Source organism: Eutrema salsugineum, unplaced genomic scaffold (assembly GCF_000478725.1).
Source record: "Eutrema salsugineum unplaced genomic scaffold, Eutsalg1_0 scaffold_8, whole genome shotgun sequence".
Classification (NCBI taxonomy): Eukaryota; Viridiplantae; Streptophyta; class Magnoliopsida; order Brassicales; family Brassicaceae; genus Eutrema; species Eutrema salsugineum.
Window position 1 is genome coordinate 437,660 of NW_006256414.1, and position 15,268 is coordinate 452,927.

Sequence of the window (15,268 nt, forward strand, 5' to 3'; positions counted from 1 at the left end):
CATTAATCTCCTTAGCACGGGTTGTCCTGCACAAAGCGATCTTGTATATGGTAATGGAGTCGTCCTAAAATCACCATAATATTCTTTAATTATGAAGCAATTAATAGAAAGTGATTTTCTTTTTATAAGGATCCCTTTATGTTTTGCGATCAATTCTTCATCAACAATAGCGTGAATCCTAGTGCCCTGTGAATCACACGTAAATAGTATTACTATATAATCTATAGATTACTTAAAATAAAAATAAGAAAAATACATAAGATCGCATAGAAACCTCTTCGTCTACCAATACCATTTCTATAACAAAGCCAGACTGCCTGTTCTTGACTTTCCAAAGTGAAAATATAGTAACTCTAACTTTCTGAATTTCACTTGATTGATCTAATTTGGCAAATGGAACTATAGCAGCCGAATGTCTGCGGACTAAAACCATTTTTGTGAATGAGAATGGTGGAGTTTTAGGGTTTACGATAGGTGGTATATATAGGGAGAGGAAGTCAATGAGAACATTTTAAAATTGATGTTTGGCGGGATTGAAATTATTTTGAAAAAGAGAATAAAATGAAGAATATGGATATTCGGAATGTGCGTAGAAGTTGGTATTGTTGCGGAAATATTTGAGAATCAATATATTCAAATTGATTTAATTGCCAAAATTGATGTATAGTATTAAAATGTAACATAAATTCTTGTTTCTTTTTGAAAAATTAAGATTTCTGTATATTTTGTTACATTAACTCCGGTAAATCTTGCTAATAGTTAATGTAATCTTCCATTTTGAAAAAATTTTCTATTTTCTTATGCGGAAAAGTTTTTAAAAACCAGAATTTCAATAATTTTATAAATGGGCTTGTTTGACGTATAGGGCCAAATGGTGTTTTTAAAATACAAATAATTGGGCCGGGTAGGGTATAAAGATCCGCGTGTTTATCTGTTTATGATTTTCTCTTTTATTGTTTTTTTAATCAGAAAAACTTGGACATAAATTATACATCAGCATCAGCATCCAATGAAATTGCGTAGAGCTAGCGCCCTTGCCATGTCACATTTGACGTTAAATAAACGTCATCATTGACGTTGGCAAGAGAGTTTTTCTAAGCCAATCAAATTATAACAAATCGGATTTTTTCATTAAACTATATTCTCATTTAATATATAGGATGAATAAAAAAAGAAACAAAATCTATGAGTACAATGTAAAACAAGATCTATGGGTACAATATGTACAGTAAATAGAACAATATCAGAATAATAGACCGTCTATATATACATATTCAGAAGGATAAAAACGTCTGAAAGTATACCTTTTTGTTATTTACTTAATTTTTCTAAAAACATGGCTATATTCTCAACTAATTAATGCTAAAGAAAACAAACAAATTTGTCATTTTTGTGTTCACTTGTGAAGATTCTATAAAGGTATTTGTACAATATATAAAAAACAATTAATCACCTTTTATTTATATATATTTTTTTTTCAAAATTTCAAATCAATGAATCTATACTATATAAAAGCAGCTGTTTGGGGCTCCTTAGTCTATCCACATCAGCATATTGAAACTCTGAGGAGAGGATGCCACATCATCTTCAACTCACGTTAAAAAAACTCTTAATAAAAACCCCAATAAGAATATAAATCAGCAGGCTAAAAAAATGTACTCGTCTAAAACGCTGAACGAAAAACGCCAAGCCCAAATAGCTTTCTATAAACCAACCACAAAATTAAATCCAAATTTTGATAGGCCTTGAAAAATTAACAAGGCCCAGTCGTTTAAAACCCAACACGACAAGTTAATTTTAGATATTGAGAATATCCACCGTCATCTTCTTGCTTCACTTCTTCTTCGCATAGTCATCATGCTCTTCTTTGTGCAATTCTTTTCCGCATCTTAATCGACATAACTCCCCTGACACCCTTTAAAAACCGAAGACCTCCACTTTCTCATCTTAATTCCTCACTCAAATACTCTAATTGATTGACATTAAGACCCTGTTCCCCGCGGTCGCGACTCCTCTGACCGCGGGAGTTGGTCGTTCAGATGTTCCTCCGGGTTTTGAGAGGAAAATAATACACCTTCTGTCCCAACTTCAGCCTCCAGCACCTAAAAAAGCAACTCAGGAAGAAGAAAACCAAGTTTCAGATGAAGAACCAGATTTGCATGAATCATTACCTTGTATGATGGCAAAGGAATGTGTTGAAGATTCAGCTGACTCTTCAATCCAAGAAGACCAGACGTGCAGCGAGATAAAGATGCCATACATTGATTCAATCATTGAATATGACGCTGCAGCTTTCTTTTGTGAATCCTATTCTGCGTTCGAGACACCAGCCAACACCTACAGAGAAAGGCAAGTTCGAATTCTCCATAAGGTCAAGACTACAGGTCAATTTCTTATCTCTTGTTCTATTAGGGGAGAAATGTTTTAAAACGTGCTATGTGATTCTAGAGCTTGTCTTAACATGATGTCCAAGGCAATTGCTTTGAGACTTGGTATTAAACACCTGCGCAGGACTAGAGCAAAGATTAGCTTGGCTGATGATTCTAATGCAACACCTCAAGGAATAGCTCATGAAATTCCTTTGAGAATAGGAGGTTGCATTGTGCTTGTCGACTTCTACATTGTCGAAACGAGAGATGCAACATATCCAGTGATTCTGGGATGGTCTTGTCTAGCAACTTCTGGAGCTATAATGGACTGGCCAAACCAGAGGATTTCATTTGCTAATATCGACAAAGATGTCTTCACACAAGCTGTCCCAAACAACAGCAAAGCAGGAAAACGTTCTGCAACAGAAGAGTTTGAAGAAGAACTTTGGAGTGACGAAGAACCTGCTAAGCAAAGCAAGGAGATGTCGAAAAAGACTTGTCTCAGGACAAGGTCTTCTTCATTGGAATAAGTCACGTCCAACACCAGAAGTCGAGCTAAACGACTTAAAACAAAAGCGCTTAATGGGAGGCAACCCATTTATGTATTGTTTTCTTTAGGATTTTTCTTTCTTTTCCTTGTGATCTTTTTATTTTTCTTAGTTTCAGGTGTTTTTTATAAAACAAAAAAGCCAAAAAAGCCAAAAAAAAAAAAATTCCGAAAATAATAAAAGAAAGGAAATAAAAGCATTAGAGAGTCTAGAGAAGTCGAATTTTAAGTCTCAAGGCAACTGGAGTTTGATTTTATGGAGTTTTTGAGATTGTTTTCTGATTCCCGGAAAGAATCTAAGTCTGGGGGAACAGCTGTTTACAACAAAGAATGAAAGATTATGCAACAACATTTGGCAAGAAGAAGTAACTGAAAACTGTGGTCATCAACAGGTCCTTATCTCTCTTGCGGTTTTGCATATTATCTTGCATCCTCCAGATCTTCAGGTAACCCAAAACACTTTAACTCCACCACTTAAATAGCCCTTTAATGCCAAACGCCGTCTACCCTGGATGATGTCTTTAATGAGAACTCACTATTGAACTTAATGAATGTAGAGAGCTAGTTGACTGAAATCAAGATTTAGATTGTTTAAGTTTTGTATGACGGAAAAAGTGGACTAGTATCTCTTGTGCTTTGGTGAGAATTTTCTAGACTAAGTTGTGGATTGATGCACTATCTTTGGTCCTAGTTTAGAGTTCATGTCTATGAGATTTGTGCATTCCCTATTTTTGTTTTCACTTAACCAGTTTAGGCTTTTGCTTTGTTTGAGGACAAACAAAGGTTTAAGTCTGGGGGAGTTGATAACACCGTATTTTGACCACTTTTATGGTTCGTTTTGAAATACTTTTTCTATGTTTTTAATTGCTTTTAAGTACTTTTATCACGTTTTTCTAGTATTTGTAGTTCCAAGACTCTTTTCAGGTAACTTAGGGAAAAGCTTAACAAAATGGATAGAAAACCAGATTTCAGCTCAGAGTCAAACCGTCATAAGTTCACCCCTGATTGAAGGCCTTCTCACCGTCTGATCCAGCTCAAATTTGGCGACCTTAAAGATGGAAGTATCAGCTTTCCAGTGCACTTTACAGCTTGGCAATCCAACAGTTCAATCAAAAGATACGCGAAGAGCAAGATGTCCCGTAAACCAGCTGGCCAGCACTTCCACCCGCGGCCAACAAGCTATTTCCCGCGGTCAGGAACATCCCGACCGCGGCAAACCATACATTCCCCGCGGTCAGAGCACTCCCGACCGCGGCCTTCAACCTCCGAGCCCATAAAGCCCATTTCTGAAGCCCACATTTGGAGAAATCCTAAGTGACGCCCAGAGAGGTCTTGAGCACTATAAATACATGTCTTAGGAACCCTAATCGACAATCTTGAATCATCAATCATCTTTCTTTCTTATTGTTTTAGAATACTTGTTTTGCTTTAGATTTTAGGGAGAGAGAGATTTGTTCTCTTGAACCCTTGTTCTTTCTTTTTCAAGTTCGATTTATATTCTACATCTTAATACTATGTCTTTGATTTCGTTTATTATGTCTGAGTAGTTTTATTGTTGGGATTAAGGGATTTTTCGATGGGGATTTATATGTTCGATGAGGATTCCATGAGCTTTTGAGCCGAATCTTAGAACTTTTTCTTCTGAATTCGTTTTTACTGCATGAGGGTAGCGTCATGAACTACAATCTGATCCAGATGCTTGATGACACGAAAGTGTTCATCAGGTATCAGATCTAGTTTGGGAGAGCAAAACAAACATAGGAGTGGAAACCTACATATGGGCGATTTGTGAATTAGGACGAGTCTTAAACATAATGCATATCTTCTCTTCCAGGGCCAGAGTGGAAACCTACTGGTCAGGGTTGAGAGAGATAATTGTCTATGATCACGACAGTGGCGTATTCATACGTCCGTGACTCTAGTTCGAAAAGTTTAAGCTAAGATCTTACAAAATTTCCTCTCTAGCAATGTTTTGAATCGTTCGTACCCCTGAGAAAACTTCCCTGAAACCCAACGCCTTTTCTCCATTGATTTCCTGCGATTTTCTTTCAGCTTTAGTTCAATATTGTCTTTCCTTTTTAGTTCATTTTCATTTAAGCAATTAGAATATCCGTTTTTCGTATTTTTAGTCATTTTCGTTAAGTTTAGTTATTACGTCATTTAATTTCCGTATTCTCTTTTAATATTTCGTTTTTAGATTTTATAGACACCACCAAACCCCCATTAAACCGTTTAGTTCTAAAATTCCTTACTTTAACTTATTTTCAAAGGCTTTTTGCAGTAAAAGATCCTCCTTCCCTGTGGATTCGATCCCTAAGTACTACAATTGATCAGCTGTGCACTTGCGGCTATTGATTTCAATTTGGGTAAAACTTGACAACCCTCACTCAACACCACATCAAGTTTTTAGCGCCGTTGCCGGGGAAGGCACGCGTTTCCTTTTCTGCAAAACCCCGAGAAAGGTTAATAAATCGACTATAGAACCCTCTTTTCTGCAATTTTCCATTTTTCGGTTATTTTGTTTCCATTTCAGAAGATATGGATCCTATAAATCGAAATATGCACTATGAGGAAGGTTTCTATAACACTCCTCAAGCCACAAGACGCAGAGAAGAACCCAAGTCCAAAATTTTAGCTACATGGATCGTTACAGCCAGCCAAACCACCCTTACCACTGGCGCAGAGAGACTGTTCGACGCCGGGAAGATCCCTCCTCCAACCTACTTCGAGCCACACGCCTATAATCCTCCACTTCAGAACCCAAGTCAGCAAGAGGATAACTTGAGGATCAGCAGACGTTTGGGACGCCTCGAAGGGATGATAAACCAGTTCCTTGATCAGCAGATTCTCACCGAAAACACCCTGCTCAAGAAAATTGATTCAATCTCTGAAGAATTCAACAAAAAATTCGATGAGATGGCCAATCATGTTCGAGTTTTGGAAGAGCAAAACCACAAGGATTCACAAACGCTAGCTGGGATGATCCACCAAGTCGCAACAGAGCAGACAAGACAAGGATATGACATCATACAAAACTCAAGTGATATTGCTGAATCAAAACAGGAGATTAAAGAAGTCAGAGAATCCGCCTCCTGATATAGAGAGAAGACAGACGAAGAGTTGCAAGAGATCGAGCACAGGCTGAACAGACTCGAGCTCAAAGCACGGGAGATTGATGCAAGAATGGAGCAAATGCCCAACATTGAGCAATTTGAGAGGTTTTCTAAGAAATCTCCCAAAGATCCTGATGAAGATGCACAACAACGCCCTGGTATGAGTTCATATGATGCTAGTCTACCCAATAAAGAAGCTGGAGAGGTCTGTATCAAGTACAAGAAGGAAGAGACGGATTACGAACAATTTACATCCGGGGCCGCGGGTCCAAGTGTTCCGACCGCGGCCAAGACCCTGTTCCCCGCGGTCGCGACTCTTCTGACCGCGGGAGTTGGTCGTTCAGATGTTCCTCCGGGTTTTGAGAGGAAAATAATACACCTTCTGTCCCAACTTCAGCCTCCAGCACCTAAAAAAACAACTCAGGAAGAAGAAAACCAAGTTTCAGATGAAGAATCAGATTTGCATGAATCATTACCTTGTATGATAGCAAAGGAATGTGTTGAAGATTCAGCTGACTCTTCAATCCAAGAAAACCAGACGTGCAGTGAGATAAAGATGCCATACATTGATTCAATCATTGAATATGACGCTGCAGCTTTCTTTTGTGAATCCTATTCTGCGTTCGAGACACCAGCCAACACCTACAGAGAAAGGCAAGTTCGAATTCTCCATAAGGTCAAGACTACAGGTCAATTTCTTATCTCTTGTTCTATTAGGGGAGAAATGTTTTAAAACGTGCTATGTGATTCTGGAGCTTGTCTTAACATAATGTCCAAGGCAATTGCTTTGAGACTTGGTATTAAACACCTGCGCAGGACTAGAGCAAAGATTAGCTTGGCTGATGATTCTAATGCAACACCTCAAGGAATAGCTCATGAAATTCCTTTGAGAATAGGAGGTTGCATTGTGCTTGTCGACTTCTACATTGTCGAAACGAGAGATGCAACATATCCAGTGATTCTGGGATGGTCTTTTCTAGCAACTTCTGGAGCTATAATGGACTGACCAAACCAGAGGATTTCATTTGCTAATATCGACAAAGATGTCTTCACACAATCTGTCCCAAACAACAGCAAAGCAGGAAAACGTTCTGCAACAGAAGAGTTTGAAGAAGAACTTTGGAGTGACGAAGAACCTGCTAAGCAAAGCAAGGAGATGTCGAAAAAGACTTGTCTCAGGACAAGGTCTTCTTCATTGGAATAAGTCACGTCCAACACCAGAAGTCGAGCTAAACGACTTAAAACAAAAGCGCTTAATGGGAGGCAACCCATTTATGTATTGTTTTCTTTATGATTTTTCTTTCTTTTCCTTGTGATCTTTTTATTTTTCTTAGTTTCAGGTGTTTTTTATAAAACAAAAAAGCCAAAAAAAAAAAAAATCCGAAAATAATAAAAGAAAGGAAATAAAAGCATTAGAGAGTCTAGAGAGGTCGAATTTTAAGTCCCAAGGCAACTGGAGTTTGATTTTATGGAGTTTTTGAGATTGTTTTCTGATTCCCGGAAAGAATCTAAGTCTGGGGGAACAGCTGTTTACAACAAAGGATGAAGGATTATGCAACAACATTTGGCAAGAAGAAGTAACTGAAAACTGTGGTCATCAACAGGTCCTTATCTCTCTTGCGGTTTTGCATATTATCTTGCATCCTCCAGATCTTCAGGTAACCCAAAACACTTTAACTCCACCACTTAAATAGCCCTTTAATGCCAAACGCCGTCTACCCTGGATGATGTCTTTAATGAGAACTCACTATTGAACTTAATGAATGTAGAGAGCTAGTTGACTGAAATCAAGATTTAGATTGTTTAAGTTTTGTATGACGGAAAAAGTGGACTAGTATCTCTTGTGCTTTGGTGAGAATTTTCTAGACTAAGTTGTGGATTGATGCACTATCTTTGGTCCTAGTTTAGAATTCATGTCTATGAGATTTGTGCATTCCCTATTTTTGTTTTCACTTAACCAGTTTAGGCTTTTGCTTTGTTTGAGGACAAACAAAGGTTTAAGTCTGGGGGAGTTGATAACACCGTATTTTGACCACTTTTATGGATCGTTTTGAAATACTTTTTCTATGTTTTTAATTGCTTTTAAGTACTTTTATCACGTTTTTCTAGTATTTGTAGTTCCAAGACTCTTTTCAGGTAACTTAGGGAAAAGCTTAACAAAATGGATAGAAAACCAGATTTCAGCTCAGAGTCAAACCATCATAAGTTCACCCCTGATTGAAGGCCTTCTCACCGTCCGATCCAGCTCAAATTTGGCGACCTTAAAGATGGAAGTATCAGCTTTCCAGTGCACTTTACAGCTTGGCAATCCAACGGTTCAATCAAAAGATACGCGAAGAGCAAGATGTCCCGTAAACCAGCTGGCCAGCACTTCCACCCGCGGCCAACAAGCTATTTCCCGCGGTCAGGAGCATCCCGACTGCGGCAAACCATACATTCCCCACGGTCAGAGCACTCCCGACCGCGGCCTTCAACCTCCGAGCCCATAAAGCCCATTTCTGAAGCCCACATTTGGAGAAACCCTAAGTAACGTCCAGAGAGGTCTTGAGCACTATAAATACATGTCATAGGAACCCTAATCGACAATCTTGAATCATCAATCATCTTTCTTTCTTATTGTTTTAGAATACTTGTTTTGCTTTAGATTTTAGGGAGAGAGAGATTTGTTCTCTTGAACCCTTGTTCTTTCTTTTTCAATTTCGATTTCTATTCTACATCTTAATACTATGTCTTTGATTTCGTTTATTATGTCTGAGTAGTTTTATTGTTGGCATTAAGGGATTTTTCGATGGGGATTTATATGTTCGATGAGGATTCCATGAGCTTTTGAGCCGAATCTTAGAACTTTTTCTTCTGAATTCGTTTTTACTGCATGAGGGTAGCGTCATGAACTACAATCTGATCCAGATGCTTGGTGACACGAAAGTGTTCATCAGGTATCAGATCTAGTTTGGGAGAGCAAAACAAACATAGGAGTGGAAACCTACATATGGGCGATTTGTGAATTAGGACGAGTCTTAAACATAATGCATCTCTTCTCTTCCAGGGCCAGAGTGGAAACCTACTGGTCAGGGTTGAGAGAGATAGTTGTCTATGATCACGACAGTGGTGTATTCATACGTCCGTGACTCCAGTTCAAAAAGTTTAAGCTAAGATCTTACAAAATTTCCTCTCTAGCAATGTTTTGAATCGTTCGTACCCCTGAGAAAACTTCCCTGAAGCCCAACGCCTTTTCTCCATTGATTTCCTACGATTTTCTTTAAGCTTTAGTTCAATATTGTCTTTCCTTTTTAGTTCATTTTCATTTAAGCAATTAGAATATCCGTTTTTCGTATTTTTAGTCATTTTCGTTAAGTTTAGTTATTACGTCATTTAATTTCCGTATTCTCTTTTAATATTTCGTTTTTAGATTTTAAAGACACCACCAAACCCCCATTAAACCGTTTAGTTCTAGACTTCCTTACTTTAACTTATTTTCAAAGGCTTTTGCAGTAAAAGATCATCCTTCCCTGTGGATTCGATCCCTAAGTACTACAATTGATCAGCTGTGCATTTGCGACTATTGATTTCAATTAGGGTAAAACTTGACAACCCTCACTCAACACCACATCATTTACAAATTCTAATATTATTGTTGAATAATGAAATTAAGAAAGTTTACAAATTCTAATATTATTGTTGAATAAAGAAATTAAGAAAGTTTACAAATTCTAGTATTATTGTTAAATAAAGAAATTATGTATACTTTTTTTTATTGGTCCACCTCAACATTGAAAATTAAAAAGTTTACAAATTCTATTATTGTTTTTAAAAAATTATTAAAGATAAAGAAATTATATAATTTATATTGATAATAAAAAAAATATTAAAATAAGAAATTTTTAAATTTAAATTAGATGTATACACATATTTAGAGACTCTTACATTAGCATTCAATTTTTTGTCACATATAACAATTTTGAAATTTATTTTCCTGTGTGTGCAACCATATAAAAAAAATAGAGTTAAGTTTCACTAAAAAGCGAGTCATTACAGCATAAAAGAATCAACTTGACTAAACTATATGTTTAACTATTACCTAAATTACAAAAAATATAATAAAAGGAAATATAAACAAAGCCACTATAAAACGTTTTAATATTGAAAAAGAGATCGTAAAATCTCCAAAACTTGGCCACCAAATTTGAGAAGAATGATAAATTTCAAACAATCCAAGAAACAAGTCAAGTGATTGATACTCGACACTTTTGAAAAACGAAGCACATAACATAGCGAAAGATTTTCAATCATTAAAACGAAGGATTGAGGTATCCAAGGAAGATTTTTGAAATAACATGGCATCTGATGGGGTTTTAACAACCTAACTTTAACCACAAATATAACAATTAGCTCACCAAGCAGCATCTGAATACATTCGGTAAGCCTCAAAATAAGGAGGCTTCTAAATCCTATTACTAAGAAAAGTTAAAGTTATATGCCTCTAAGAATATCCACATAGGATTTAAAGTTCAATTCTATTGGTACACATCAGTATTTAAAATTAAATTTTTGAAAAATTCTATTGTTAACATAAATTATATTTATAGAAAAATAAAAGTTGAAGCTATATGCATCTAATGACATTCACATAAGATTTAAAAGGTCAATTTTATTAGTCTACATCAATAACTAAAATTAAAAATTTTCTAAATTATAGAATTACATTGTTAATACAAAACAATATAAGAAAAATTGTTATTTAAAATTCTTAATAACAGTTAAAGTTATATTATTTGCAATATTAAAGTAGGAAAATAGGAAAATCTTGAATTTAAATTAGATATATACACTAATATTTAGAGGCTCTTACATTAGCAATCAAATTTTTGTCACATTCTATAATAAATTTCAAGTTTTTTTTCCTTTGTGTGCAACCATTTCAATTAGAAAAACAAAAATATAGAGTTAGTTTTCACTAAAGAATGAGTTATTACAACATAAAAGAACAAATTTGACTAAACTATCTGTTTAAATATTAGCTAAATTACAAAGAATATGATGAAAGGAGATATAAACAAAGCCATTACAAGCTGCTTTAATATTGAAAAAGAGACCATAAAATCTCTAAAGCTTGACCATCGAATTTGAGAAGAATGATAAATTTCAAGCAATCCGAGAAACATGTCAAGTGATTGATACTCGACACTTTTAAGAAATGAAGCACTGAAAATAGAATAAGAGGTTCTGTCACTAAGGCAAGGAGACTGAGGTATCCGAAGAAGATTTTTAGAATAACATGACATCTAACGGGGATTTAACAACCTAACATGAACCACAAAGGTAACAATTAGCTGACCAACCAATATCCGAATATATTTGGTAAGTCTCAAAACAAGGAGGCGACCAAATCAATTGCCGCAATGGGCCTCGTGTGGGATCTTCTAGCTTTGATTTCTAAATCTATTACTAATAAAAGTTAAGGTTATATGTCTCTAAAAGTGTCCACATAAGATTTAAAAGTTCAATTTTATTGGTTCACATCAATATTTAAAATTAAAAAAATTCCAAATTTTATAATTATATCGTTAACAAAAAATATATTTATAGAAAAATTTTTAAAATAATATTGTTAATAAATGTTTCTATCATTAATAACAGTTAAAACTATGTTATTTTAAAAGCATCAACATCAGCATTTAAAAATTCAATTTTATTCGTATATATCAAAATTGTAAATTAAAAAAAAAAGTTTTCTAATTCTAATATTATTGTTAAGAAAATAAATTAAAAACTAAAGAAATTTCTAGTAACAAAAAAACAACATGATATTAAAATCTTCAATATCACTGTTTAAGTTAAAATTTTAATTTGTTATCTATAATAAAAATATATCCTACTTATACAAGATTAAGTTACTTGATTTTAAAGCTTTTCACGTAAAATTTTAAATAACCAATAACTAAGATTTATATTCATCTAAATTCTTGTTACATATGTAAAACATGTTTTCACATAACCTCATGTAATATATTATGCGAAAAGAATTATATTTTGTATATTCGATTTGGAATTGCAATAGATTAATAGAAATTCTTAGTTTTTACTTTTTCAATTTGTTATTTAGTTTTCTATATTTGTATGTATTAAATTGTATAGGTTTTGCCTACATAATTATAATTAGAAAAAGTGAGAATGAATATAATGAAACTGAATATAATCATACAAAAATTATTAAAATATATAAATAAGATTGAAAAAACATACTCTTAGTTTTTCATTTTCATCTTTTATTTTTCTAAAACATTGATAATATTCCTTTCATATACAAAGACATCGCAAATCGCAAAACAATGCAACAAGAACAAGAACAAAAACAGAGAAAAATTCTTAACCGGGTTACAAAACCGATCAATTACCACTAATCACATAACAAATTTTGAATAAACCGTCCTTTTAAATTGAGTCTCATGGTACAACTCATCACACTAACCTTCCATCTTCTTCTTCCCAACACTTTAACCATTCCTCTAATCTCAGCAACACTCCTCAATTCCAAAAACCCTAACCTCAAATCCGAATCCAAATCCCTCTTATTCAATAACCAAAACGAACCGATCTCAGCCACAATACCGGTTACTCTAACCGTCTTATGAGCCTCGACTCTTCTCCCACCAATCGTCGTCTCTCCCACAACTCCATGATCAGCATAAACAACTCGCAACGAACTATCCCCAAATTCGAAAGCTCCGAAATTCGAATTTCTGATCGAGATATCGCTCACTAGCGTCGCGTTGAAGTAAGGATTCGATGAATTACCTCCGAATCGGAGATCTCTTGTGGATATGGATACGATTTCGATCTCTGGTTTCGAGATCCGTAGAAAAATCAGTGAGAGGATGAGACAAACTGCGAAAACGATGACGAATATCGTCAAGGAGTAGACGATACAGTTTCCTGGAGGTTCCTCTGTTTTCTTACGCCAGATTCTCGGTCCGTTCTGTTCTTCGTCGCTTCGGCCATAAATTTCCGTCGGAGCTAACGTCGTGCGATCTTCATCCACCATTTCTTGTTGTTTTTTTTTTTTTGTTTGTGTGTGTTGCGATCAGATGAAGAAGAAGAAAAAGAAGAAGAAGAAGAAGAAGAAGAGAGGAGTTAATGGGATGTGTGGGTTGTTTCTTTTGGCGGTTAAAAGAGGGTTTAGGGGAGACACGTGTCGAGATCGTATTGAGTTAGAGTCGTCTTACGCGGTATTTTTCCTTTTTCCATAAGTTTTGTTTATTGACTCATTTCCATAACCATAAAGTCTTTTTCACAAAAATAAAGTGAAAATAAATAAATCATAGATAAAAAACAAAAATGGCGACTTTTCAGGCGATTTTTTTACGGTTTCTTTTCCGATTGATTTCAACCACTCCGTTGGTGGTTTTCTCGATTCCCGCCGATAAGATAGGACCTACTTCTCCACTCTCTTGTCTGGCGACGGTTAATTCCACTTGGGAAGACACGATCTCAAGTAAGAAGCAGTTCCCACCCATTTCGGTGATGTCCAGAGAACATAAAAGCAGAAATCGAGAGTGGAATTTTACACAACTCCTCTTGTAATTTCCCGCACATACTCACTTTCCACTGAGATTCTATTCTCTATTACAAAAAATGGCAGATAATCTACGACGAGCGGTCCAAGATCTCGATCTGGGTGTGGAAGACGAGCCTTTCGCCTTGCCCGCCGATGTCCTGCATCAAGCTGCTTACGAAAACCGTTTTGTTCTTTGGGGTCGTGCAACCAATCCACGACGCCAAAACATACGCTCCATCATCGCCAACATGCCCAGAATTTGGAGTCTTGAAGGTCTGATCTTTGGGCGAATCATTGAAGGGAATCGGTTCCAGTTCATATTCCCTTCTGAAGAAACAATGGAGAATGTTCTGAGAAGAGGCCCGTGGGCATTTGTAGACAGAATGATTGTCCTCCAGCGCTGGGCACCTTTTGTGGATGTTGCGAGTTTGGATTTTATCCCATTTTGGATTCAAATTCGTGGAATTCCATTCCAGTTTGCCACACAAGATGTAATTGCTCACATCGGACGTTCTTTCGGAATGTTGATGGAAGTAGATTACAATCAAGAAGCTGTAGCACGAAGAGAGTACGCACGAGTACGAGTCAACTGGGATATCACTCGCCCCCTGCGATTCCAAAGACACTTCCAGTTCTCACAAGGAGTCAACACTCTGCTTCGCTTCCGTTACGAGAGACTAAGAGGGTTTTGCGAAGTATGTGGTATGTTGACTCACGACTCTGGCAATTGTTTGATTCATAATGGTGGTGGGGTGCTTGTTTCGGATGATGATGATGATGATGATGATGACGGTCCTGGAAATGCACCACGAAGACACCAAGGTGTTCAAAATGGAGGTGATGTTGATCATTCTGATGGCGATGGTGACGAAGAGGAACCTCATCAAGCCAATGAACACAATGGTGGTATTCAGATCCGGGAGATCAATGATGAAGAAGTTGAAGCCATTCTGCGTGAAGGTGCCCAAAACCAGAATCTTCAAAATGGAGATCATGAAGCTATTGGTGAAGCAGGGTTTCTCAACGATGATTTTGAAGAGGAATTGGGAATGAGTTCTGAAGATGATCAAGATAATGGTGATAATGCAGGCCTTGTTTCAGAAATTGCAGGTTCTGAAGACAATATTCAGATGCCTGAGAGAAACTTGACTCCCCGCGGAGCTATAACATTGGAGCAGGACGTGGTTCAAGGAAACATTGGTTCAGAACATTCAAACCTTTCTGATCTACAAACTGAGCACACCATGACATCTTACCTGGGGAAACGTAAGCACTCTGACTCTGATGATGAGAAGTTTGTTTACAAAATGCATTCTCGTGAGCAGGGTGAAAGTAGTGGTCAAATGGAGGAATCATCTCCTCCCAAAGTGTTGAGAGGCGCGGTGGGCCCAGAACCACCTCTTCCACCATGAGGACAGCCTGTTGGAACTGTCAAGGGATTGGCATTGACCTCACAGTTCGACGCCTTAAGGAGATTAACCGCAAGTATCTCCCGGACATCATATGCCTGTCTGAAACCAAGCAGAAGGATGATTACATCCGTGATTTAGGTGCTCAGTTAGGATTTCTTCATTATGTTACTGTTCCACCGATTGGTTTAAGTGGTGGATTAGCTGTATTTTGGAAGATGCCAGTAGATCTAGTTGTTTTATTTAAATCCCCTAATCTTGTTGATTGTGAGATA

General features: G+C 36.4%; 2 protein-coding genes across 2 annotated transcripts; one reads left to right on the forward strand and one right to left on the reverse strand.

Moving 5' to 3' along the window:
- Window positions 1–12,295: 12,295 nt before the first annotated feature.
- LOC18009726 (late embryogenesis abundant protein At1g64065) lies at window positions 12,296–13,099 on the reverse strand. The gene has a single exon (XM_006391612.2). The coding sequence runs from the start codon at window positions 13,069–13,071 to the stop codon at window positions 12,427–12,429; it is 645 nt and encodes a 214-aa protein (XP_006391674.1). The 5' UTR covers window positions 13,072–13,099; the 3' UTR covers window positions 12,296–12,426.
- A 532-nt stretch (window positions 13,100–13,631) lies between these two features.
- LOC112089854 lies at window positions 13,632–14,996 on the forward strand. The gene has a single exon (XM_024160609.1). The coding sequence runs from the start codon at window positions 13,662–13,664 to the stop codon at window positions 14,994–14,996; it is 1,335 nt and encodes a 444-aa protein (XP_024016377.1). The 5' UTR covers window positions 13,632–13,661.
- Window positions 14,997–15,268: the final 272 nt, after the last annotated feature.